The sequence below is a fragment of the Eucyclogobius newberryi genome, unplaced genomic scaffold, assembly GCF_026437365.1.
Source record: "Eucyclogobius newberryi isolate DKJ021-1_F unplaced genomic scaffold, fEucNew1.0.hap1 SCAF_7, whole genome shotgun sequence".
Lineage (NCBI taxonomy): Eukaryota > Metazoa > Chordata > Actinopteri > Gobiiformes > Gobiidae > Eucyclogobius > Eucyclogobius newberryi.
The window spans coordinates 24,723,431-24,749,132 of NW_027316389.1; the positions used below are offsets into that span (position 1 = coordinate 24,723,431).

General features: G+C 37.5%; 2 protein-coding genes across 2 annotated transcripts; both read right to left on the reverse strand.

The window, feature by feature from the left end:
- Nucleotides 1–19: 19 nt before the first annotated feature.
- gtf2h1 (general transcription factor IIH, polypeptide 1) lies at nucleotides 20–3,753 on the reverse strand. Its single transcript, XM_072435958.1, has 15 exons — nucleotides 3,644–3,753; nucleotides 3,192–3,352; nucleotides 2,915–3,107; nucleotides 2,623–2,788; nucleotides 2,460–2,553; nucleotides 2,203–2,352; nucleotides 2,019–2,098; nucleotides 1,820–1,953; nucleotides 1,660–1,747; nucleotides 1,509–1,597; nucleotides 1,304–1,421; nucleotides 1,128–1,218; nucleotides 932–1,047; nucleotides 753–845; nucleotides 20–667 (listed from the first exon to the last, which is right to left on the reverse strand). The coding sequence occupies exons 2-15, from the start codon at nucleotides 3,343–3,345 to the stop codon at nucleotides 581–583; spliced, it is 1,653 nt and encodes a 550-aa protein (XP_072292059.1). The 5' UTR covers nucleotides 3,346–3,352; nucleotides 3,644–3,753; the 3' UTR covers nucleotides 20–580.
- A 1,171-nt stretch (nucleotides 3,754–4,924) lies between these two features.
- muc5.1 (mucin 5.1, oligomeric mucus/gel-forming) lies at nucleotides 4,925–24,460 on the reverse strand. The gene is made up of 45 exons (XM_072434428.1): nucleotides 24,417–24,460; nucleotides 23,822–24,106; nucleotides 23,436–23,550; nucleotides 23,175–23,262; nucleotides 22,996–23,108; nucleotides 22,710–22,923; nucleotides 22,473–22,598; nucleotides 22,149–22,257; nucleotides 21,928–22,066; nucleotides 21,736–21,840; nucleotides 21,599–21,665; nucleotides 21,362–21,499; nucleotides 20,706–20,870; nucleotides 20,524–20,618; nucleotides 20,215–20,341; nucleotides 19,660–19,915; nucleotides 19,529–19,584; nucleotides 19,337–19,437; nucleotides 19,110–19,261; nucleotides 18,855–18,993; nucleotides 18,668–18,772; nucleotides 18,400–18,576; nucleotides 18,071–18,310; nucleotides 17,568–17,724; nucleotides 17,335–17,463; nucleotides 17,085–17,235; nucleotides 9,580–17,006; nucleotides 9,360–9,487; nucleotides 9,002–9,170; nucleotides 8,678–8,922; nucleotides 8,406–8,589; nucleotides 8,135–8,330; nucleotides 7,802–7,977; nucleotides 7,658–7,727; nucleotides 7,442–7,581; nucleotides 7,333–7,364; nucleotides 7,083–7,251; nucleotides 6,913–7,017; nucleotides 6,793–6,833; nucleotides 6,542–6,664; nucleotides 6,363–6,464; nucleotides 6,173–6,301; nucleotides 6,041–6,092; nucleotides 5,746–5,860; nucleotides 4,925–5,666 (listed from the first exon to the last, which is right to left on the reverse strand). The coding sequence occupies exons 1-45, from the start codon at nucleotides 24,458–24,460 to the stop codon at nucleotides 5,492–5,494; spliced, it is 13,371 nt and encodes a 4,456-aa protein (XP_072290529.1). The 3' UTR covers nucleotides 4,925–5,491.
- Nucleotides 24,461–25,702: the final 1,242 nt, after the last annotated feature.

The following is a 25,702-nucleotide window of genomic DNA, read 5'->3' on the forward strand; positions in this document are numbered from 1 at the left end:
ACTAAAGACAAGACATAAATCAAAAGCGTATGCTTAATTTTAATTCAGACTAAAGTTTTTGTCTTCAGTGTAGACAGGATGTGCAGAAATAAGAAAGAAGTGACTGGAGACTCGCACAAGCTAATGCACTCAAGTGTAACTGTATTGCTAGTCACTTCTCAGAGGAACTTGGTTTCCTCTATTCAACACAGTGCTTTCAGGGGCTTTCTGTGCCCAGAACTTCACCTTACTTAAAAGCACAGAACAAACACTTATTGGCAGTCCTTTGCTGGCATCTTGCCTGCAGATCACCTTGTCCTGAGTGTCTTCCTTATTCCACCTTTAATTTGGTCACTTTACACCATTAAGTATCAACATCCTAGTTTATCATAAGTGAAACTAAATCACAATTTCTTGTAATAATGAAATGCTGTTAGTCTCTAATGAACGTTCAGGGATGTTGCAGCATTTTTCTGTCCCCATCAAATGCAACTGTGAATCCAGTTAACCAACAGTGCATGGGTCAGAGCAGTATCAGGGACCTACAGGTCATTAGTCCATAGTTCATCTTTTTAGTCATTTACTGTGACCCAAAGAAGCATCAAGTTTTCCTCATCATTCGCCGGTTTTGCCAAATCTGAAACTTGCTGTAAGCTTTCTGAAACATCTCCTCCAAATGTCCAGTCAGCTGTAAATGAAATAAGTAGGTAAATAAAAATGACACAAATAAAAAAATAAACTTTGTAATCGATCACTTCCAACTAGTAACTTACATTAGCATTTAAATACTGACGTTGGACTTTCTCCTGAAAAGGGCGAAGCTTGGTCAATTGAAACTTTTCAAGATTTGACTTCATTTTTATGACCTATATAAAATAAAGAACAAAGCAAAATTAAAAACAAAATTACTTGTAGATACCCAAATTTACTAAAACACATTGTATGATTTTACCTTCTCTTCTAAAAAGGGTGTGTTTACTGGAAAACAGGACCAGAAATGCCTTAATAACTCAGCTGCAGCAGCATACAGATGTTTTAACTCTCCTTGAACCTCACTAGGGATCATCTCTGAAAAGTCAAACAAATAATTCATATAACAGGAAATGATAATCGATAGACAGAGATGAATTCAATATCTATTCACTCACGATTTATGGCTTGTTGTGCACCTCCATGCATCAGGACACCACCAGGTGAAAGTGCAGCAATAGCAGAACTAGCAGATGTGCTGGACAACACCTGCAAAAAGAGTGAAAAAGACATGCTGAAATGCAAGTAACATGTATTAGCTGCTAAAAGCCAGTAATTGTATGAAACTAGCAACCTGAGAAAGATTGGGTTTGTAGTTTGCCATCTCATGCTGTATGAAGTTGACAGAGTTGATAATATCCTGACTTGTTGTGTACTGTTGAGACTGAAGAGGAACAGGACCATGGGCATACCTTACAAGTAAAAAAAACATTTGAAAGAAGATATTACGCAACAAACTGATGATTGTCTTTATTGGTACGGTATATAATTTAATGTACCTATCAGACTTTTTTAGATTTAACGCAACCATTTTTGGTCTATTTTCTCTTTGAAGATCCTCATATTCTATGGCTTCTTGTAATTTAACCTGAAATGAAGTAATTTAATACAAACATTATATTTGAATTAATTACTTCTTTAACCGTATACCTTTTTAACGGGGGGTTGAAAGAAATCAGAGTCCCTGGAGTTTCCATCAGTGCTGCTCGTCTCACTGGCCTGCTCAGCAGGTGTCTCCCTTCAAAAAAAAAAAAAATATTATTATGGGAACACAAAGCATTAAAGACATTAGCGTTTCTATTTCTTTTACCCCTTTCGTGAGCCTGCTGCTAGCACCATAGCACTGTGATGGTTAAACCTCTTTATAATGGCAGAGTTGCAGCTGTCTTTCATTGACTTGTGGGAATTGGAGGTGGAAGGAGCTGGTGTGTTAAGACCATAACCCTATACAAAACATGTTATTACCAAGTCATTCTTCAACAATTAAATGATTTTATGATAAATCTAACCTCATCTAATGATTTATCCTCTAAGGACAAAAGGTCTACCAGTGGATTCTTCACTCCTTGAACAACCATAGACTTCAAACCTGAAAAAGATGCAGCATATTACTGTACTGTACACATTTGAAATAGTAGTTGTGCATGTGTACATGATCATCAAATATCAAGGTGGTTTGGTTTAACTTCTTACCCTTTTCGTCTTGCTTGGCACACTCTGAGAAGATATCCTGTGACCCTGTATTGATGCGGTCTCTGTGAAAATATTGGGACTGGAAAAAACTGGTCCAGAACTCCTTCTCTGTTAAGTTATGAGGCACGTTTTCACTGTATTTCTGTTTCACTGTAAGACATGAATACAAATACTAGGGTCAATTTATATCTGATGGAAAGGGAAAATTACAGTATTTAGGGTTAGCAAAAAACAGTGATTTAAATCATTAATTTTACCTGCTGGATAAGTTCTGAAGATTGACTCAATAATGTCAGCAGTCAAATTATATTTTAACCCATTGCAGCCGTCAGTCTGAGGTCTAACATCAGCCTGAAAAATAAACTGTTATTGAGAATGTGTGGGTTAAGCAAAGAGTTGATCATTGATGTTACATCTCACCAGGAAGGCTCCAGAAATGCCAACTTCTTGTTTGTTATCAGACACAGTAGAATCTGCATTGTTGATTCCACCTAAACGATTGGCCCAAAACTCTTCAGCAGTGATTACTTGGCTTACAACAAGGTCTTTGTATAACTGGAAGAGGACTGGATCTTCCTGAAGCATCCTACGAATAAAAATAAAAAAACAACATTACTTGAATGTGTTCGAAGAGAAACACAAGTTAAATTCAGCACAATTGTTAGGTACAAAGCCTGTATTGTAATCTGTTCATTTTGAGTTTCAAACATACCTGTTTTTCTCCTCCAGTTCTTTATTTGCTTTCTTCTTGAACTTGGGCAGTAGCTGCTGCAACAGTTCTTTGGCAGCTTCCCTGTCTTTCAGGGAAGTGCTCTCATTAGAAAAATGGAATGTGGTACTTTCTCCAGTGTGAAGGACTATCTGGAGCTGAACTTTGGCTTTACCATCTGGACTAATCTTTTGACCTGGACATATGATGAATATATAGCACATAATAAATTAATTCAACGGGATATTGTATGTTGTATATAAATGAAGCGAGTACTCACAGCGGATGTCCGCATAAAGGTGGCTGACGGTGAAGCGGTCTTTACCTTCTGGACCCCAGGCCACCCGCTCTGCCATTAGGTAAAGTGTGCCGTCCTGCTTCTTTTGACGGACTTTTTTCACTACAAGAAGTACCTCCTCTGACAGCGAAGCCATGGCAAACCTGAGACAACACAGACCCCACATTGAAGCAATTGAGCAATCACACTATGATAAAAAATAAATGTAATAATATTGTCGAAAACCCCAATTACACATTAGGACAAAGATCAAGAAAAAGCACAAACGGCCTTGTTAATAAAATCTAACATTTGTTATTGTCATTTTATTCGAGGGGAAGCCATTGATTGGTTGGTATTAATTAAGTTAAGTAATTTAGTTAAACCAATTGTCTATTAGCTAATGTTAAGAGTAGCACAGCCTGGGTGAGAAGCAGCGTTCAACTTTTATTTACCTCAAACTGAATCAGAATAAGTCTGCGTCACTTTTCCTCAAAGCATGGATACAAAATGATCTGCTCTAGATAAAGAAATATAAAAAAATTGCGTTGAGTAGATTGAAACAACTACAGGGAGCACAGCAACCTCAGCGCCGACATGACTGCCTGAGTGTTACACAGACACTGCTCCGACGAGAAGCACTCGTAAAGGAATGTGGTTCCTACCTTGGTGAATTACTATGGATTCACTGCATCCTAAGGAAAACCAAACACAAAATGAAAATAAATGAATGAAAAACCTAACATATTTGGTTTCTATATAATATGCGCAATCATGTTCTGATAGGAGCTGTATTTTCTATATTTTTTTTAAGTTTACTATTATTGTAATTTTAACTCGACATTCTGAAGAAAACAAACTTTCTATCACAATGCAAAAAGAACCTTTTTATACAAAATTACACACTTATTCTATGTTTATTTAAATTAACAAACACATGTATAATCTTCAGTTTGCTGTACAAGAATATATAACCCAAAACATATTATAAACACAATAAACTTCATCCTACTAGTAATTTGTTTGTTCCACACCCAAAAGTACCCTTATGCATTTTTCAAGATCATCTTGGACTCTTGACTGTTTCAAAACAATAGAAGTATTATTTTTCTCAACATTTCTGAATGTAACCAAACTACTACACGCTATGTGGAAATTACAATGAATAAATCTACTCATGGACTTTAACACCTTTAGCTTGATTCTGGTCTGTGTAGTTATGTTTCTTCAGAGCCCACTCTGTGGTTCTGATTAGACCAGCCTTGTGTACTGACAAGCTGTGGATGTGTACTGTATTACAAAGAATCCAGGAATTTTGATTTTGTACATTATGATGGAAATGACACCAAACCCATGGGACACTTCTATAAGCATATGACTAATGTTGATGTACATTACATTGAATTCAAAGTTCTGATTGATTCAATGTCCAAAACTGAACTGTGGGACAAAGGGTGTCTCAATACAAACCACTCATACCAAACTAAATTTTCTATATAAAACAATTATTTATTTATTTCATCATAAATGTTTTCAGAGTTTATCTTGAAGGGTGGTTTGCTTGTTTTTGGTCCCCAATGTGCCTGTAGTTGGTTGTTGCAAATCTACAGAACACCAGTACCCTGAATCTGATAAATAGGTCTATATGACTGACTTGAGTTTTAATTAATCAATGCTACTTACACTCCATTTCATTGACAAAAAAATGAACATACATATACAACCGGCAAACAATCAAATGCTGTAAAATCAAACTTTTAATTACATTTTTGTAGATATTCAGAATACAAAGAAGATGAAGAATGACAGAGAATATGCTTATATTCAGTAATACAACTTTCATATGCATGGGAAGTACAAGGCAACCCCTAATAAATCATGCTATCTTGGGGAATTCTATGCTAAATCATTTCTGTTAGAATGTTTTAGTTGAGGTGTCGCTGACGTAAAACGACCCACAACTTTGAAGAAATCACTTGGTTTATAGGGTTTTTTTTTTTGGATCCATTGTTTAAATGAATTATACACTTGATAGGCTTAGAAAGATCTCCTTTTTGTTTTGTTTTAGGCAGACCAGTGTCAGCCTAAACATGCCAAGGTAACACAGTACAACCAAAAGAAGCAAGAGATGTCTAATGCAATTGGAGACAAGAGGAACATTGCCAGAATAGTGATTGTAGCTTCCTGTGCTGTATGTTAGTGTAACTGTACACAAATGTGCTAGACGTTTCAATACCTACTGAAAGGAAGAATACCGAAGAAATGATTACATTATAGGAAAATAATAAGATTAGTATCTTTTCCTAAGCAGAGGCATCTTTGCACTCTGAAACCTGGCAGCCACACTCGTCTACAGAAATGTAGGTGTGCTTTTTGGTGCTGTTGTCAGCGCAGCGCATCTCCACTTCAACCTTACTGGTTTTCATTTCCCGACAGCAGGTGCATGAATGCATCATCATGTTGCTTACTGCAGAGTACCTGCACATACAATTCAAAACATTAGACAAGTGCATTACTCATACTAAAATGGGCACTGTCTCTGAATTATAAATCTTACTCGGAGGAGGAGACTCCACAAGATCCTTCACATGAAGTGATCTCCACAGTATCAATTGACTTGCAGCCTTTGATCTCCAGATGAGTTTTGGTCTTTCTTACTCCACAATCAGGCACTGCCAAAAACAAAAAACATTTACAACTATACATTGAACATACATATAATCATACAATTATACAGTTATACAATGAATAATAACTCTAAACTCATATTGACAAACATGTTTGATAGTAATTAAAATATACAACTGGTATGCTTTCATTCTTAAAGACATTTAATGGTACTTCATAATTACCTAACTCTGTGCATATTTTACAACAACCATTGGCATCAGTTTGTTCAGTTCCCTGCAAGACATTGTCTTAACATTAGTGACAATACGTTATTTAAAAACAATTCTCTAGATTTCTTAAAACTGTCCACCAACAGGAATGCACTTTGTTGGATCAAATTTGGGACACTCAATTTGTCTCTGTTTGATAATTAACTCTCCATCCTCTTCGTTACAGTGATACTTGGTGCAGTTGTCATCTGGTGGGGACCAAGACTTTGAAGGCTGTGGATATATTTTTTGTTATTTTGAGAGGACTTGACCAGTGTAAATTCAACTGACCTACCTTTATAATAACAGTAGAGTTGGAGTGTTCTAATTTTACAACACAGTTCATCTGTTTACATGAGCCACAGCACTCTCCTGGCTTAGGTTCATACACATAGCCCTATTCATAAAAAAAATAAAAAAAACAGGTAATTCAACAGAAAGCCCCACAAACGTTATACATGATTTTAGCACTACCTCAGGGCAATTCTTTTGGCACGGTATCTCATCACACCGAAATTCATTCAGCATAGTTTTCTTGTTTGTTTTCCCAGTACAGATGCAACGTTCACATTGTTCTTTAAAGAACTTAGTACCTGGCTATAAATGTGCAAATAGACATCACAATGAAAAATATGTAACTCTCCAATAGTATAAAGTAGAAGTATACAGTATTATTATGTTTTTGCTTTTATTATATTTGTTTCTGTGCGCTAAATGGGTTTTACCTTGTACTCGGTGTCATTGACCACGCAGACGTTCTTTGGAACTGCAAAGGAGGAAAAAAATGAAACGGAATACTACCACTAAACGTCTGACATTAGATAAACAGAAGACAAAGTCAGTACCGCAAGTGTATTGAGAGCAGCAACTGTCATTAGATTCATGTATCGTCAACTCAAATCCTGGAGTGCACTTTGGTTTGGTGTCATCACAACGTTTACGGTCACATTCTGTTACATAGGAAATACTTTAAGTTCCAGAGGGCTGTAATTCTTCTCGCCATCATTGAACATACCACATTTAAACTGCTGACAACAGTCCTCGGTGTAGTTCACCCTCACTTCACCCTCTCTGTCACAGGCTACATTTTGTGGAGTCGGGCAGGGACGTGGTTGGCACTGGACGTCCATTGTGTCCCGGTCGCACTCACACACCTTACATCCACTTTGCCATGTCTCACCCAGCTGTTTTACCAATACAAATATTTACTGTTTCAAATTACACCTTGAACAATAGTTTCTGACCGGTATTAGATTTCTCCATACCTCTTTCGGTAAGCCATCAGGTCCAGTGCAACCTTGAGGAAAAGTAAAATGGTCAATATTTAAATCATGTACATTAGCTAAAATCATGCTACATAAAATAATTTCTTACAGGCAGACACACAGCGTTCAGAGTTTGAACTAAACCGTATTAACCCATCTGGGCAGTAGCATCCCTCCATGAAGGACAGACATTCCTCTTTGTCAGAACCACGTTGTCCCTGACATTTGGATATGTATTTGTCATTGTATCTAAAAAAAAATATATAATTATAAAAAACTAAATATTGATGGGAAAAATGTGTGTAGGTATATAAACAGGTTGTACCTTGCATTGCATGTTTCAACAAAGGTTGGACCACACGGCTTATAGATTTGATTTGCAGGACAATTAATGTCTGAAAATTAAAAACAATTTGAAGATAGTATATACAGGAATGTGTTGTCAGTAAAGTTTTAATAACTGTCTTACCACAAAGTCCATCCGTGGCATTCCTCCAGTTCACACAAATGCCCTCCTTTGCACATAATGATGAATATGCCTCAATACTGGAGCAACCCGTGGAATTATTCATGTACATAACATCATATTTACAGGCCTCATAAAAGAAGTCTGGATTGATTGCATTGTGGCAATCCTTAAAGACACTTCATTGAAAGACAGAAAGTAAAATAATTCAAATTAACCAGTATTGACCATATTTACAAATTTTAAACAGATGGAAAAAAGAATCTTTGCAATAAACTTCCATATTTACACTGCATTATACAGTCCCTATCAAATAAATAGTAAATGCATTCTTACTCGCTGGTCAAAACTTCACAGGGAGGGGAGACCGGAGGAGGTGTGGGTGGAGTAACTGGTGTTGGAGGAGGTGGTAGATGCTCACAGTAAGGTTTTTTAGGATCAGGAACACGCCACTCATATGCCATTGAGGGACAGGGACGAAGCTGGCCGTTTGGTAATCGGCAGTCATTCGAGGTGTCATTGTCACAAGTGCCTTGCATATTAAAAACAAAAAAGGTTTTGTGATGAATTGTTACAAAAAATCTCATTGTTCATCATAGGAGCTTACCACACTGTCCTTCTGTGTTGTTGTGAAAAAGAGAAAATGGCAGCTTAATGCTAAACTGAAGTGATCTGAACACAACAACTGCTTGAATTTCTGGGATTTTCAGACGCAGTTCAATTGTTGTACTAGTGATGGTCAAGTCAGCATTGGAGTAGGTTGGGAATATCTGCTTGCCATTCATATATACCTGAAACATCATACAAAGAGGACATTGTCTTTAAATGCATATTAACAAAAATCACATGAGTTAATCATCAACTGTGGTATTTGCTTACAATATTCTTGTATTTTGGGGATGTCTCTGCTGTAAGAATTATATTGTAGTTTTTGTATTTTACAATCAAAGCTTTGGCACAAGTCACAGCTCCAGAAGCATCACAGTTTTCATTGTCGATAAGAACTGTGAAATTGTATTTTGGAATAATCTCTTGAACCAAAACATAGGTGCAGTTTTTCTGAAAGCTGTAATACTGGCCATCAAATGTGACATAATGTGGGTCTCCCCATCCTGAACACACACCTAGAAAAATTAGACAATTTAGAGATTTAGACTTGGTATTTTGGTGAGTTGGTGAGTTGGTGAGTGTAAACTTGCTTACATGGACACTCATAATTGTAGCAGCAGCCTTCTTTATCATAAACTTTAACTGGTTCCCGTCTATTTGCACATTCTGGCCTTGTGACAGACGGACATTGCACAGGCTCCGAAATGGTTTTTCCTTTTTCACATGTATAATTCATACATTCCTTTCTCCAGGTTTCACCGTTCTGCAAAAAGTAGCAAAGGTAGTTTTAAATGTATTGCTATTTAGTATGCTGTATTTAAGTAAAAGTATTATTCTAAGTTAAAGTGAAAAAATTGTGTGAATAAATTTGTTTTGTGTTAAGCATTCAAAAAACAATAAATTATATGATCGAATGTGATGAAGAGACACAGAAAAAACATAAAAACAATACCTTTCGTGGGGGCTCTAGATATGAGCAGTTTTCCCGATGGCATGCAACGTTCTCAAAAGTGCACGCCATGCTACAATAGACTTCATAACAGTCAGCTTTGCCATCATTTACTTTGAACATCAAGTCACCTGAAAAACAAAAGGTAACAAAATATGACAACACGTTATACGATGATAGTACTTACAGTATGTAACAATATACAAATAATACATTTATTTACCAGGTTTGAAGTCCTGATTCTTATGAGTGCAGACACATCCCATTTGGGTTGATGTGGGCTCTTCAGTAGTCGGCTGTGGCGTAGTGGCAGTGGCTGTGGTGGTTTTTGTAGTAGTTGAAGTGCTTTTAGTCACGGTAGGTGTCACTATAGAAGTTGTGATAGTGCTTCTTGTGCTCGTTGACCGTTCAGTAGTTGACAAAGTTGTTGAGGGTTTAGTGGTAGAAATGTAAACTGTAGTAGTAGTGGAAGGGGGTTGAGTTGTAGTTTTAGTGGATTTAGTTGTAGTTGTAATCACTCCAGTGGTAGTTGACTGTTGAGTGGTCGTTGGTGGTATTTCTGTTGTAGTGGTGGGCTGTTGGGTTGTAGTACTTGACTGTTCAGTAGTTGTAGTAGTGGGTATTACAATTGTAGTTGTTGCTGTCATTGTTGTTGTTGGTGGTTCAGAAGTAGTTGTAGTAGGAGCTGTTGTAATCTTTCCTGTTGTAGTGGTCACTCTTGGAGTAGTTGTTTTATATGTTTGAGTAGGTGTATTATATGGACAAACACAACATCCAACTCGTATTTCATAGTCAAAACAATGTGGTATTTCCTGCTCACGATTCTTACAAATCAGGCCATCTTTAACATTACATGTTACTTTTTGATCTACCTCTTCAGGAGTGTTTTTAGTTTTCTTGTCTCTGCACTCTATTTGAAGGTTTTTACCACAAAACTGTTCCACATCGGAATTTGTAATATTTGGTAAAGTTTCCTCATCACCATCACTGAAGGCATAGCCAGGATATTTATCACTTTTCCATTCTGTCCAATAACATCTGAGATCCGAGCAAGAAGGTGTAGTTGACTGTTGAGTGGTTGTTGTTGTTGTTGGTATTTCTGTTGTAGTGGTGGGCTGTTGGGTTGTAGTACTTGACTGTTCAGTAGTTGTAGTAGTGGGTATTACAATTGTAGTTGTTGCTGTCATTGTTGTTGTTGGTGGTTCAGAAGTAGTTGTAGTAAGAGTTGTTGTAATCTTTCCTGTTGTAGTGGTCACTCTTGGAGTAGTTGTTTTATATGTTTGAGTAGGTGTATTATATGGACAAACACAACATCCAACTCGTATTTCATAGTCAAAACAATGTGGTATTTCCTGCTCACGATTCTTACAAATCAGGCCATCTTTAACATTACATGTTACTTTTTGATCTACCTCTTCAGGAGTGTTTTTAGTTTTCTTGTCTCTGCACTCTATTTGAAGGTTTTTACCACAAAACTGTTCCACATCGGAATTTGTAATATTTGGTAAAGTTTCCTCATCACCATCACTGAAGGCATAGCCAGGATATTTATCACTTTTCCATTCTGTCCAATAACATCTGAGATCCGAGCAAGAAGGTGTAGTTGACTGTTGAGTGGTTGTTGTTGTTGGTATTTCTGTTGTAGTGGTGGGCTGTTGGGTTGTAGTACTTGACTGTTCAGTAGTTGTTGTAGTGGGTATTACAATTGTAGTTGTTGCTGTCATTGTTGTTGTTGGTGGTTCTGAGGTAGTAGTGGTGGATTTAGTAGTAGTTGTAATCTTTCCAGTGGTAGTTGACTGTTGAGTGGTTGTTGGTGGTATTTCTGTTGTAGTGGTGGGCTGTTGGGTTGTAGTACTTGCCTGTTCAGTAGTTGTAGTAGTGGGTATTACAATTGTAGTTGTTGCTGTCATTGTTGTTGTTGGTGGTTCAGAAGTAGTTGTAGTAGGAGTTGTTGTAATCTTTCCAGTTGTAGTTGACTGTTGAGTGGTTGTTGATGGTATTTCTGTTGTAGTGGTGGGTTGTTGGGTTGTGGTACTTAGCTGTTGAGTAGTTGAAGTAGTGCGTATTACAGTTGTTGGTATTGTTATCGTTGATGTAGTTGTAGTTTGTCTGGATTTTAGAAAATCCCGATTTGTTCTTGGTGTAAAAAGTTCTGTAACAACTTCTAATGTTGTTGTATTTGAAGTAGTTGGTGTTTCAGTGGTATTTGACTGTTGAGTGGTCGTTGGTGGTATTTCTGTTGTAGTGGTGGGCTGTTGGGTTGTAGTACTTGACTGTTCAGTAGTTGTAGTAGTGGGTATTACAATTGTAGTTGTTGCTGTCATTGTTGTTGTTGGTGGTTCAGAAGTAGTTGTAGTAGGAGTTGTTGTAATCTTTCCTGTTGTAGTGGTCACTCTTGGAGTAGTTGTTTTATATGTTTGAGTAGGTGTATTATATGGACAAACACAACATCCAACTCGTATTTCATAGTCAAAACAATGTGGTATTTCCTGCTCACGATTCTTACAAATCAGGCCATCTTTAACATTACATGTTACTTTTTGATCTACCTCTTCAGGAGTGTTTTTAGTTTTCTTGTCTCTGCACTCTATTTGAAGGTTTTTACCACAAAACTGTTCCACATCGGAATTTGTAATATTTGGTAAAGTTTCCTCATCACCATCACTGAAGGCATAGCCAGGATATTTATCACTTTTCCATTCTGTCCAATAACATCTGAGATCCGAGCAAGAAGGTGTAGTTGACTGTTGAGTGGTTGTTGTTGGTATTTCTGTTGTAGTGGTGGGCTGTTGGGTCGTAGTACTTGACTGTTCAGTAGTTGTAGTAGTGGGTATTACAATTGTAGTTGTTGCTGTCATTGTTGTTGTTGGTGGTTCAGAAGTAGTTGTAGTAGGAGCTGTTGTAATCTTTCCTGTTGTAGTGGTCACTCTTGGAGTAGTTGTTTTATATGTTTGAGTAGGTGTATTATATGGACAAACACAACATCCAACTCGTATTTCATAGTCAAAACAATGTGGTATTTCCTGCTCACGATTCTTACAAATCAGGCCATCTTTAACATTACATGTTACTTTTTGATCTACCTCTTCAGGAGTGTTTTTAGTTTTCTTGTCTCTGCACTCTATTTGAAGGTTTTTACCACAAAACTGTTCCACATCGGAATTTGTAATATTTGGTAAAGTTTCCTCATCACCATCACTGAAGGCATAGCCAGGATATTTATCACTTTTCCATTCTGTCCAATAACATCTGAGATCCGAGCAAGAAGGTGTAGTTGACTGTTGAGTGGTTGTTGTTGTTGGTATTTCTGTTGTAGTGGTGGGCTGTTGGGTTGTAGTACTTGACTGTTCAGTAGTTGTTGTAGTGGGTATTACAATTGTAGTTGTTGCTGTCATTGTTGTTGTTGGTGGTTCTGAGGTAGTAGTGGTGGATTTAGTAGTAGTTGTAATCTTTCCAGTGGTAGTTGACTGTTGAGTGGTTGTTGGTGGTATTTCTGTTGTAGTGGTGGGCTGTTGGGTTGTAGTACTTGCCTGTTCAGTAGTTGTAGTAGTGGGTATTACAATTGTAGTTGTTGCTGTCATTGTTGTTGTTGGTGGTGGTTCAGAAGTAGTTGTAGTAGGAGTTGTTGTAATCTTTCCTGTTGTAGTGGTCACTCTTGGAGTAGTTGTTTTATATGTTTGAGTAGGTGTATTATATGGACAAACACAACATCCAACTCGTATTTCATAGTCAAAACAATGTGGTATTTCCTGCTCACGATTCTTACAAATCAGGCCATCTTTAACATTACATGTTACTTTTTGATCTACCTCTTCAGGAGTGTTTTTAGTTTTCTTGTCTCTGCACTCTATTTGAAGGTTTTTACCACAAAACTGTTCCACATCGGAATTTGTAATATTTGGTAAAGTTTCCTCATCACCATCACTGAAGGCATAGCCAGGATATTTATCACTTTTCCATTCTGTCCAATAACATCTGAGATCCGAGCAAGAAGGTGTAGTTGACTGTTGAGTGGTTGTTGTTGGTATTTCTGTTGTAGTGGTGGGCTGTTGGGTTGTAGTACTTGACTGTTCAGTAGTTGTTGTAGTGGGTATTACAATTGTAGTTGTTGCTGTCATTGTTGTTGTTGGTGGTTCAGAAGTAGTTGTAGTAGGAGTTGTTGTAATCTTTCCTGTTGTAGTGGTCACTCTTGGAGTAGTTGTTTTATATGTTTGAGTAGGTGTATTATATGGACAAACACAACATCCAACTCGTATTTCATAGTCAAAACAATGTGGTATTTCCTGCTCACGATTCTTACAAATCAGGCCATCTTTAACATTACATGTTACTTTTTGATCTACCTCTTCAGGAGTGTTTTTAGTTTTCTTGTCTCTGCACTCTATTTGAAGGTTTTTACCACAAAACTGTTCCACATCGGAATTTGTAATATTTGGTAAAGTTTCCTCATCACCATCACTGAAGGCATAGCCAGGATATTTATCACTTTTCCATTCTGTCCAATAACATCTGAGATCCGAGCAAGAAGGTGTAGTTGACTGTTGAGTGGTTGTTGTTGTTGGTATTTCTGTTGTAGTGGTGGGCTGTTGGGTTGTAGTACTTGACTGTTCAGTAGTTGTTGTAGTGGGTATTACAATTGTAGTTGTTGCTGTCATTGTTGTTGTTGGTGGTTCAGAAGTAGTTGTAGTAGGAGCTGTTGTAATCTTTCCTGTTGTAGTGGTCACTCTTGGAGTAGTTGTTTTATATGTTTGAGTAGGTGTATTATATGGACAAACACAACATCCAACTCGTATTTCATAGTCAAAACAATGTGGTATTTCCTGCTCACGATTCTTACAAATCAGGCCATCTTTAACATTACATGTTACTTTTTGATCTACCTCTTCAGGAGTGTTTTTAGTTTTCTTGTCTCTGCACTCTATTTGAAGGTTTTTACCACAAAACTGTTCCACATCGGAATTTGTAATATTTGGTAAAGTTTCCTCATCACCATCACTGAAGGCATAGCCAGGATATTTATCACTTTTCCATTCTGTCCAATAACATCTGAGATCCGAGCAAGAAGGTGTAGTTGACTGTTGAGTGGTTGTTGTTGTTGGTGGTATTTCTGTTGTAGTGGTGGGCTGTTGGGTTGTAGTACTTGACTGTTCAGTAGTTGTTGTAGTGGGTATTACAATTGTAGTTGTTGCTGTCATTGTTGTTGTTGGTGGTTCAGAAGTAGCTGTAGTAGGAGTTGTTGTAATCTTTCCTGTTGTAGTGGTCACTCTTGGAGTAGTTGTTTTATATGTTTGAGTAGGTGTATTATATGGACAAACACAACATCCAACTCGTATTTCATAGTCAAAACAATGTGGTATTTCCTGCTCACGATTCTTACAAATCAGGCCATCTTTAACATTACATGTTACTTTTTGATCTACCTCTTCAGGAGTGTTTTTAGTTTTCTTGTCTCTGCACTCTATTTGAAGGTTTTTACCACAAAACTGTTCCACATCGGAATTTGTAATATTTGGTAAAGTTTCCTCATCACCATCACTGAAGGCATAGCCAGGATATTTATCACTTTTCCATTCTGTCCAATAACATCTGAGATCCGAGCAAGAAGGTGTAGTTGACTGTTGAGTGGTTGTTGTTGTTGTTGGTATTTCTGTTGTAGTGGTGGGCTGTTGGGTTGTAGTACTTGACTGTTCAGTAGTTGTTGTAGTGGGTATTACAATTGTAGTTGTTGCTGTCATTGTTGTTGTTGGTGGTTCAGAAGTAGTTGTAGTAGGAGTTGTTGTAATCTTTCCTGTTGTAGTGGTCACTCTTGGAGTAGTTGTTTTATATGTTTGAGTAGGTGTATTATATGGACAAACACAACATCCAACTCGTATTTCATAGTCAAAACAATGTGGTATTTCCTGCTCACGATTCTTACAAATCAGGCCATCTTTAACATTACATGTTACTTTTTGATCTACCTCTTCAGGAGTGTTTTTAGTTTTCTTGTCTCTGCACTCTATTTGAAGGTTTTTACCACAAAACTGTTCCACATCGGAATTTGTAATATTTGGTAAAGTTTCCTCATCACCATCACTGAAGGCATAGCCAGGATATTTATCACTTTTCCATTCTGTCCAATAACATCTGAGATCCGAGCAAGAAGGTGTAGTTGACTGTTGAGTGGTTGTTGTTGTTGTTGTTGGTATTTCTGTTGTAGTGGTGGGCTGTTGGGTTGTAGTACTTGACTGTTCAGTAGTTGTTGTAGTGGGTATTACAATTGTAGTTGTTGCTGTCATTGTTGTTGTTGGTGGTTCAGAAGTAGTTGTAGTAGGAGCTGTTGTAATCTTTCCTGTTGTAGTGGTCACTCTTGGAGTAGTTGTTTTATATGTTTGAGTAGGTGTATTATATGGACAAACACAACATCCAACTCGTATTTCATAGTCAAAACAATGTGGTATTTCCTGCTCACGATTCTTACAAATCAGGCCATCTTTAACATTACATGTTACTTTTTGATCTACCTCTTCAGGAGTGTTTTTAGTTTTCTTGTCTCTGCACTCTATTTGAAGGTTTTTACCACAAAACTGTTCCACATCGGAATTTGTAATATTTGGTAAAGTTTCCTCATCACCATCACTGAAGGCATAGCCAGGATATTTATCACTTTTCCATTCTGTCCAATAACATCTGAGATCCGAGCAAGAAGGTGTAGTTGACTGTTGAGTGGTTGTTGTTGTTGGTGGTATTTCTGTTGTAGTGGTGGGCTGTTGGGTTGTAGTACTTGACTGTTCAGTAGTTGTTGTAGTGGGTATTACAATTGTAGTTGTTGCTGTCATTGTTGTTGTTGGTGGTTCAGAAGTAGCTGTAGTAGGAGTTGTTGTAATCTTTCCTGTTGTAGTGGTCACTCTTGGAGTAGTTGTTTTATATGTTTGAGTAGGTGTATTATATGGACAAACACAACATCCAACTCGTATTTCATAGTCAAAACAATGTGGTATTTCCTGCTCACGATTCTTACAAATCAGGCCATCTTTAACATTACATGTTACTTTTTGATCTACCTCTTCAGGAGTGTTTTTAGTTTTCTTGTCTCTGCACTCTATTTGAAGGTTTTTACCACAAAACTGTTCCACATCGGAATTTGTAATATTTGGTAAAGTTTCCTCATCACCATCACTGAAGGCATAGCCAGGATATTTATCACTTTTCCATTCTGTCCAATAACATCTGAGATCCGAGCAAGAAGGTGTAGTTGACTGTTGAGTGGTGGTTGTTGTTGTTGTTGGTATTTCTGTTGTAGTGGTGGGCTGTTGGGTTGTAGTACTTGACTGTTCAGTAGTTGTAGTAGTGGGTATTACAATTGTAGTTGTTGCTGTCATTGTTGTGGTTGGTGGTTCAGAAGTAGTTGTAGTAGTTTGGTATTCAGTAGTTGTAGTTGGTTGAATGGTTGTAGAATATTTTGTATGGGTGGTGTGAATTTCAGTAGTGGTGGGTTGTTCTCTTGTTGTAGTAGGTATAATGGATGTTGTGGTATCTGCAGTGGTGGTGGTTGGCTGCATAGTTGTTGTACTGTATGTTTCAGTGGTCGTAGTTGTTTTTTCTGTTGTTGTGTAGGTCATTACTGTTGTGGTAGTTATGGTGCATTCCCTCTCCATTGAAACACATGTACTAAAATACACAAACATTTCCAGTAAATATAATGTTTGAAACCTTATTTTTGATGCAAATACAAATGTTTCTTTTTACCAGTTTCGCCAAGGAGGTGATGGAGGCATTGATTGTCCTTCTTCATAGTGTTTTCCATCCTCATCATAGCAGCCACATTCCATCTTAGACTTGCACTGCATGCCATCTTCATCCAAATACATTTTCTCTTTAGGGCAATGTGGATAGCAGCCTTGTAAAGAATTAAAAGCTTAGTTAATATGCAGTCCTTTAGATTCCATGTCCTTTAGTCAAAATTATGTTATTATTGTATAATGAATTGTTGCTATACCTTCTAATGTAGGAATTTCATTATAACACTTTCCTGAGGGATTCTTACAAGTTTTCATACAAGGTTTTCCACAAGGCTCATAGTGCCATTCACAATGTCCATCGGTGTTGTAGTAATCACAAAAGAGAGCTAATTGAGATAGTAAAAATAAAAAAACATGACATTGAAACCATTCTTATTCTTGTATATTATTCCGTATTAATTAATAGTTGATCCAAGCAGGCTCCACTCACGGCAAATTGTAGGCGTTCTCCACCTTACACATACTCCGGCCTTGTTGCATTCTGCAGCATAAGCAGCAACGGCAGAACAGAAACAGTCGCAGTCTCCTCCTGTGTTGCACCCACATGTGTCTCTCTCACAGGCATCATAATATTCTTGAGCTTCAACCTTTTACAAAGAAATCACTCAAACTTAATTTCTCAGCTAATATGGTCTAAGATGACTATAGCTATGATTTCATTTAGTTAGAGACTGAAATTATGGTTCTGATTATTCCTGAATTGCACTACAAACTCCCTTTTGTCAATACTGTATATCGATATTACTTAAAGAACTTGATTAAAATTATAGCAGTTCATGCACAAATACTCCAGAACAGGCAGCATGCAATTTATATAATTACAGAATACAGCCATTGTATTGATAATCACAATGATAATAAAATTATTACGAACAAAACACAATTTGACTGCACTACATTTTAGGAGAAACACATGCATTATAGAGGCCTTACCCGTAAATGGCATTCTTGGAAAACAGGGCTGAGTATGATGTTGCAGTGTTTTTTGGCCCATGCACGCCTGTGTGAGTATAACTCACAGGAACTATTTAATGGCTTCACATCTTCACAAGTTGGTGACATTTTCCAGCTGTTTCCAAACTCAAACGCCTCCACTGCTTGCTCATTTGATCGGGAGGTCCAGTCGTTTTTGATGTTGTAGTCATAATTTCCACACAGACCACAGACTTTGCCCTGAAACAAAATGTTTCCATGTTTTATTACCTTTATATTAGATATTTCAACAATGTTAACAATCACAATGTATTTATATATTTAGCCACCTTGAACGAAGATGTCAGTTTTAGCATGATGGTTGTTTTCTTATTCCACATTAGCACAATGCCATTTTCTGCTTCAATAACAAGATACATGCCAACTATGTGTATCTTATATGCTATTTCCTTCCCTGTGATTTTAGGTACTTTGACACTTTCTTCTGCGAGAACAATTGTGTTGTTCTGAAAAATAAAAAACAACAAAAAACACAAATACATAATTTACAACGTTCTCAATATACTGTACATTTTGTCTCAGATTTGACATTTTTACCCCGAGAAATAGTTTGACAGTGAAGCAGGCACCAGCTGATGTTTCGCATGGGTGGTTCCTAATCAGAATTCTGAAAGTGCTCTTACCATCATTCCCACAATAATCCTGTAAGAAAAAATGTGTTAACTCACCTTGTAAAGAAGTGTGTTTTCCTGTAAATTGAAACGCTGAATGTAAATTACAGTACCTGTGCAAAGATGTAGTCACATGATCCACTGAAAAAGAACCTCTTTTGGTCAAACGTGATGTAATTGCCTTCTCCATATAGAGTGCACACACCATCACAAACTTTATCAGTGCAGTCCCATTTATGGCCTTGGCAGGTGCTATTTTAAGACAACAATATAATTTAGGTTATTTGGAAAAATGATACAGAATTGAAATATAATGCAGCTATGTTAAACACAGCCACTTAAAACATCTATATGTGTGTTTTGAATACCAGCGGTTACAGTCCACTTTGATAGTATCTCCACGCTCGTAAGAAGTGCCTCCGTGTGTGCAAGTGCAGTCTTCCTCCTTGATGCAATCTCCTTTTCCATTAGACACAAGACCGTGGGGGCACACACAGCCCGACTCACAAGTTGTTTTCACCTATCAAGTATGATATTTAAATATTTCATACCTGTTGTAATTTAAAGTACAACTGTACAAGGGATTTGTTCTTACACAATTGTCGTCCAGATTTTGACACGTCTTTTGACACTCTACTCCTCTGTCACTTGCATTGGTCTTATTGCAGTTGAAAAAGTACATGGGAGATTGGCATTCTAAAACGTACATTTATAGAACATTAATTTTAATTTTAGACCAATTTTAATACCAATACATTTTTTGGCATGAAAAAAGCAAGTTATGTACCCTCTTTCTCTGGATGTCCCTTTCCTTCACACTGTAGTTTTCCATTTTTACATTTGCTGTCAAAAAACTCAATTAGTCTTTTTGTAATTTTAGCTTTGTTTGATCAAATATAGATGAAGATAGAAACTCACCATTTCTTTCCTTGAACTGTTACGGACGCTCCATTGTGCACAACTTTCTCTCCATGATAACAGGGGCATTCTGAGGCGGACACACAGTCGCCATTGTCAGACAGATATGTTCCCTCGCTGCAGCCACAGCCATCAATGGGGGTGAAGCTGACACTACAGGCTGGGTCAGACTCACTGAGATGGTGACAGGTACGACCACAGCTAGTCATATTGTATCCATACACAAAAGTTGGAGGGCAGATGTTTCTGTAGTTTTCTAGAGAGAAAACATTTTGTTTCCTTTATATATTTTGTAGGTGCAAGTTAGTCAAAATAGTGCCTTTGAATTTAGCAAGAAATACATGTAATTTATTATAGCATTCAAAATTATTTTATTGTTAAATATTTGTTAACTGGAAATCAAAGTGATAGGTGCTAATTGCTAACAGCTAAACTATCAAGTGCCATGGGAAAAAATATTACAGCATATATAGCATAATACATTTAATCTACAAGTACAAATACATGTTTCAATCAATCAGTAAACGTTTACATATACTTGTATCTAGTACTCACTGCACACGTTTTCCCTCCAGTTTGATAATGTAACCCCAGCAGCTGCACAGTCATGGACGTAAGAGGAAATGGCAGCACATAGCGCATTCTCGCTATTTTCACATGCACATGTGTCATAAATGCAGGACTGGGGGGACACAAGAAAATGATTAACAGGAAAAAAGCTTTGGGAAACTGAAGAGAATGTTATATATTGATTAAAATAAGACTAAACTGTTTAATAACAATAGCTAAAAAAAAAATATAATACAAATTAAATATCTTTGTTTCTGGAAAATAACACATATGTTGACGAAAATCACTGCTCACATGTTTGTAGTCATCTGGGTTAATTGTCCGGTGGCACTCAGAAAAAACACTGTCAGCAGCTGTCAGCAACCCACACCACTTATCAGCATATCTCTCTGTAACAAAACATCCACATTTGAAATATGTTGTGAAGGCCTATAAGAGAACTCAAATTCTTGAAATGTTTGATATTTTGTTTTTACCTCTATCCATATTCAAATCACAAGGCTTCCCCTGTATGATGCCCACGTTTTTGCAGTTTGAGTCAGACTTCCATTTGTTGGCAAACATCTCAGCTATTCCTTCAGCCGGTCCATTGGAGATGCCAAAGTCATCACCACTGTTATCGTTAAAATTTCCACAAAGACCTGTAACAAAAGTTAGTTAATTAAAAATATAATGTCAAGAGTACTGATTAGGGATGGAGTATCCCTTATTCGATATAGGTGATATTGGAGGATTTCCTCAGATAATGGTATTGGTGAAATTTTGAAAATGTAGCTGATATTTGGCACCAATATTTCTATACTGCATACTGATTAGTAGTAGGAAAATGGAACATTACCGTTGTAAACAGGCGAAGCGCACTAAACGAGTGCTTTACATAGAGATGACAGTTATTATTTTTTGCAAAAGTTAAAATTTGTGTCAACTTAACTATAGCAACATACATTTGTGGCCTTATTATCGGCATCTACAAATATCAGCTATCGGCCACAACAGTAAGACAAAAATAAATCATATTGGACCATCCCTATTTCTAAATGACTAGCATTTACAGTGCAGTACTTCATCTGGACACAGAAAGCCAATCAATGCACAGTTTAAACACATTTGAGAGGAAAAAATGTATGCATACCACTTAGTTTTCCTTTATTGGAAACTGATGATTTAATGTAGATTTGCATAACTGGTTCAATCTGGATTTCAAGAGTGATCCCAAAGATGATGTGAGCTATTAAGTAGAAGCTGGATGGCTGAAACACTGTAACCTCATCTGTGAAGTAAAGTAGTTTTAGTTTTCAGATATAGAAATATTCTCTGTGAAGCGGCACCAAAATGTGAGCAAATGAAAATTAAATGTATTAAATCTTACCCATTATAAGAGGAAGTCTGGAAACTTGTTTATTAAAAGTGACCTGGCCACTGTCTTCAATAGTCATCTTTGAACGCAAACAGATATATTTACATCATATAGCAGACACAAATGTATAATGCCCTTCTCTATTTTACCAAGCTTTTGGGTAGCTGCACCGAGACAGATGACAGACATGTAGAGTGATCGGATTTTCCACATTTGTAAAGCTCACCAAAGACACTAAATGTCCCATTGGTTTCCTACAATAAAGAAAACAGTATAATTATTCTTCCTTTTGACTTGATTTTGAGTGCATACAATAAGCCAATGAATAATTTGTTACAAACCTTTGACAGGGTGTAGGAGCACTCTCCATGGAATGTATAGGTTTTATCGTCATATGTTGACACATGAGAGCCACCCAGAACTGAACAGACACCAGGACATCCTTTGTCTTCACATTTCCACTTTCCATTAATGCATGTGCTATCGATGAATTTCACTTATTTACTACATATTACTTTACATTTACACAAATTATCAACCTCAATGTATGAATTATATGTACCAATTTTCACAGTTAGTCGTGTACCGGTCCAAGGGCACGCCTTTGTGTTCACAGGGACAGGAAGTGACCAGAATACAGCCTTTACTGGTAATGTCATCCCAGACAGTCCCTTGAGAGACATTTTGATAAATATAATCATTAACGATATAGGTACATTATGTATATGTATAATAAATGGTTGACAATATTATGCTTGTGTATGTGTATAGGCAATTGGTCTTAATTTGTGAACCACCAAATTCAGATAGGCCTGTGGATATCTTTATTGTCAAGAACAAAATTATGAAAAACAAAAAGCATAGTTCCAGAAGAAAGAAAACTTACCTGACGGACAGAAACATCCATCTATGCAGTGCTGGGTACACAGTTTGCTACTCTCTGGATTGCGACAGGTGTTTTTACAGGGGCTACCACACTCTTTATACTCCATGTTTGAAGGACAGTCAGCTCCTGTCAGGCCCAAAAAAAAGTATTAATACTAACACTGACTCTCATTATACAACTACTAAAATGTGTACTACTACTACTATTACTACTACAATTGTAATAATACTACTGTACCACACTGGGCACTCGTCCTCCAGTTGCCAGGCTGACCACCTGCATGGGCACACTGACGGGAGTACTCGGACAGAGTAGCACACAGGGAGCTGCTGTTGTGGTTTTTATTATGGCACTGGTCCTTTTCACAGGCTTCGATGAACGAGTCAGTGTCAACTAAATCAGTACAGCTGCGAAAGGATAACCCTGTAAGGATATTCTCGCACAAGTCACCCTGAACAGAACATTTGAAACTTTAGTTTTAGAATGTTTAATCAGTTTGGAGCTGTACTGTGCCTAGTCTTACCTTGGTTTCACACAGCTTCTTTTCTAGAGAATTGATAGCCTTGCATTTTTCATTTGGGCCATCCAATTGCCAATTTTCTCCATAGCTTTCAGTAGATAAGGACTCCCCAGTTTCTTAAATAAAATGGTTATAATAGTTATAAAAGTGTTAAAGTTAGACCTTTTTTTTTTTAAGTTTACCTGCAATGATGAACTCGTTGCGCCGAACTCCATTGAAGTCACCACACAGACCGCAAGTTTCGTTTTTAAATTTAGCTTTTAACTCAACCTATAACAAGACAGGGATATTTACTTCTTTAATATTATGTAAGTAGTGATGTGTTAAAAGAGGTGTGCAAGTGCCTTTAAATTTAGAATCCCAGGAGACATTTGTTTGACAATTGAAATTGTCCAACAAACTGTAATGGAAGGACAAATTCTTCTTGTATATTAAAAACTAACCCAAAAAACATCCTCTTTATTCCAGAAAGCCACCAATCCCAACTCTGCCTCAATCTTTAAATAGGCCCGCTCTCTTTTGATCGAAACTCCATCCACATTATGCGGCACTGTAATCCTGTGGAGAAAAATGTTGCATCAATGTTGGGAAGGCATAAGACATCCAAAATCAACACATATGTGATCGACCACGGGTTATCATTAGAGGTTAACGAGTGCTTCACGGTGGTCGAGTGGTTAAATCTGCAGCCGGCCGCAGTGTCATAAGTTCTGTCTTCCCCTCTCTCTCATTCCCCCTTTCACCCTGTCCTCTACTGTCTGATAAAGCTTACGGACAACAAAATCTTTAAAAAAAAAACTGAATAAAAAAAAGGTTAAACCAGACTCACAGCTTATCGTTGACCTTGATTTTATTTTTGAGCAGCTCCACATTGACACCATCCAGTTTCAACACGACTTTACGAAGACTGGGCTTCTGCAGGTTCCTCCCTCGTTCCAACTGAATGTTAAAAGTCTCATAGTTGCTCTTACAGTTGGACGTGAATATGTAATTGCAGGAAAATGGCAGCTGGAAGAAATCTCCATCGAAGGTCTTAAAATGGTGGTTTCCCCAAGTGCTGCAGAACGGTTCGTGAGAAGCCTTTTCATCTGAATAATCAAAATAATAACAAAACCTTCAGAAAACAAACTAAACAAGGAACGTAATAGGTAAGTGTCTTCAAATAATGAGCTTCAACATACTTCTGAAGACTGAAAGATGAAAACTGATTGACACCACTGTTACTACAGTTTAAAAATCTCTTCACTTACCTGTGACATTTATGATCTGTGGGATCTGTGTTGGGATCTGTGTAGCGAACGGCATATATTGGCGTGTATTATATATATCTAGACAAAATACATAACACAATTAATTGCACTGTATTATATAGAAACACTCTTTATTCATAGATTTACAGTAAAGTAATATAATTGGGCACTTACTGGACATATCTGCCATGGTGAGCCCAAGTCCAACAGTGAGCCATGGTAGGAACCACATAGCTCTGGTTCTCATGGCACTGCACAAGTCTCAGCTCTTTGAAGGAGTTCCCAGCCAACTGGACTGCTGCGATGAGGAATATCTATTATAGGCCATCACTTGTTTGCTGTTAAGGAGGCGTGATAAAAAACACATAAAACTGTAATAATAGTGTTGTTCATTGTTATTCTTGAATTGAGTTCCACACCTGTACTTGAGAAAACTAAATGGTCCATAACTGTGTTTAGACATCCATCTTCTTCCGCTTATCTGGAACCGGGTTGCAGAGACAGCAGTCTGAGCAGGAAGAACCAGAGTTTCCTCGCCTCAGACATGCCATCATCACAACATCATCTGCAAACAGCAGATATCCTGTAGTCAGCAACAAAGTGCCTGAAAATGGTCTATTTCTAAATGAACAGAACCTTTTCTCACTAGCACCATTGGTTGGACCAATAGGTCCCTGTCTCTGCTGTTCTTTTTACCATGTAAATATTGTCTGAATTGTCTGTATTCAGTTAGATTACGTTAATTCTGACTGAAATCTCCACAATTCCTTTAAATATAACTTATTATGGTGCAGTAATCAGAGGGAGCATATCTCAACAAATACCTTTGTTTGTCAAAATATGCTTCCTTATTAATGAGGGAGCAAAACTCTCAACATAATCACTCAAAATATGCAACCTTTACAAATGATTGTTTATAACTTGATATAGGCGCGGAACTGTTGAATTACGCGAGGGGACGCGGGGTCCGAGGCACACAGCCCGACCGAACAGCTGGCCAACAACCTCGGTGACTTAAGCTTGGGTGGACAACTGACGAGTTCGCCTCTAACTCGTCAGTCTCGGCTTCCACCTCAGAGAATGTGAGCCTCAAAGTATTCTTTCCACCATATCCTACAACATCCCCAGTCGAGGCCAACAGTGGATGAAGTGCTTGTGCCCCTCCTAAGGAGTTGGACTCGGACAGTGTGCCAGAATTTCTTTGCAGCCGAGCATTCTTAGAAGAAGGTTGAGCATTCAATTGGCTCAATTGAGTAAAAATATGGAAAAAGGTTTACACTTGGTGGTGAGTTGGATCCGCTGGTGGAGGAGGAAGCCAGACGGACTTGTCAGGCCCAAGCATTTCACGAAGGTCTGTCGGGAATGTCTTGTCTTTCAACTAATCAAAGCTCTTCAGATGATTCTCCTTTGCAATCTGGTAAAATACCTTTATACCTTTTGTTGTCCAGACCTTAAATCTT

What these genes read in the sequence shown, in the direction of transcription:
- gtf2h1 (XM_072435958.1), bottom strand. Translation starts at nt 3,345, where the DNA reads ATGGCTTCGCTGTCAGAGGAGGTACTTCTTGTAGTGAAAAAAGTCCGT. An exon ending in AGGATAAATCATTAGATGAG is followed by an intron (nt 1,954 to 2,018) that starts GTTAGATTTATC and finishes TGTTTTGTATAG; the next exon opens with GGTTATGGTCTTAACACACC. An exon ending in TTCAACCCCCCGTTAAAAAG is followed by an intron (nt 1,598 to 1,659) that starts GTATACGGTTAA and finishes ACTTCATTTCAG; the next exon opens with GTTAAATTACAAGAAGCCAT.
- muc5.1 (XM_072434428.1), bottom strand. Translation starts at nt 24,460, where the DNA reads ATGGCTCACTGTTGGACTTGGGCTCACCATGGCAGATATGTCCA. An exon ending in GCTCCTACACCCTGTCAAAG is followed by an intron (nt 21,841 to 21,927) that starts GTTTGTAACAAA and finishes TCTTTATTGTAG; the next exon opens with GAAACCAATGGGACATTTAG. An exon ending in CTACAATTATGAGTGTCCAT is followed by an intron (nt 8,923 to 9,001) that starts GTAAGCAAGTTT and finishes TAATTTTTCTAG; the next exon opens with GTGTGTGTTCAGGATGGGGA.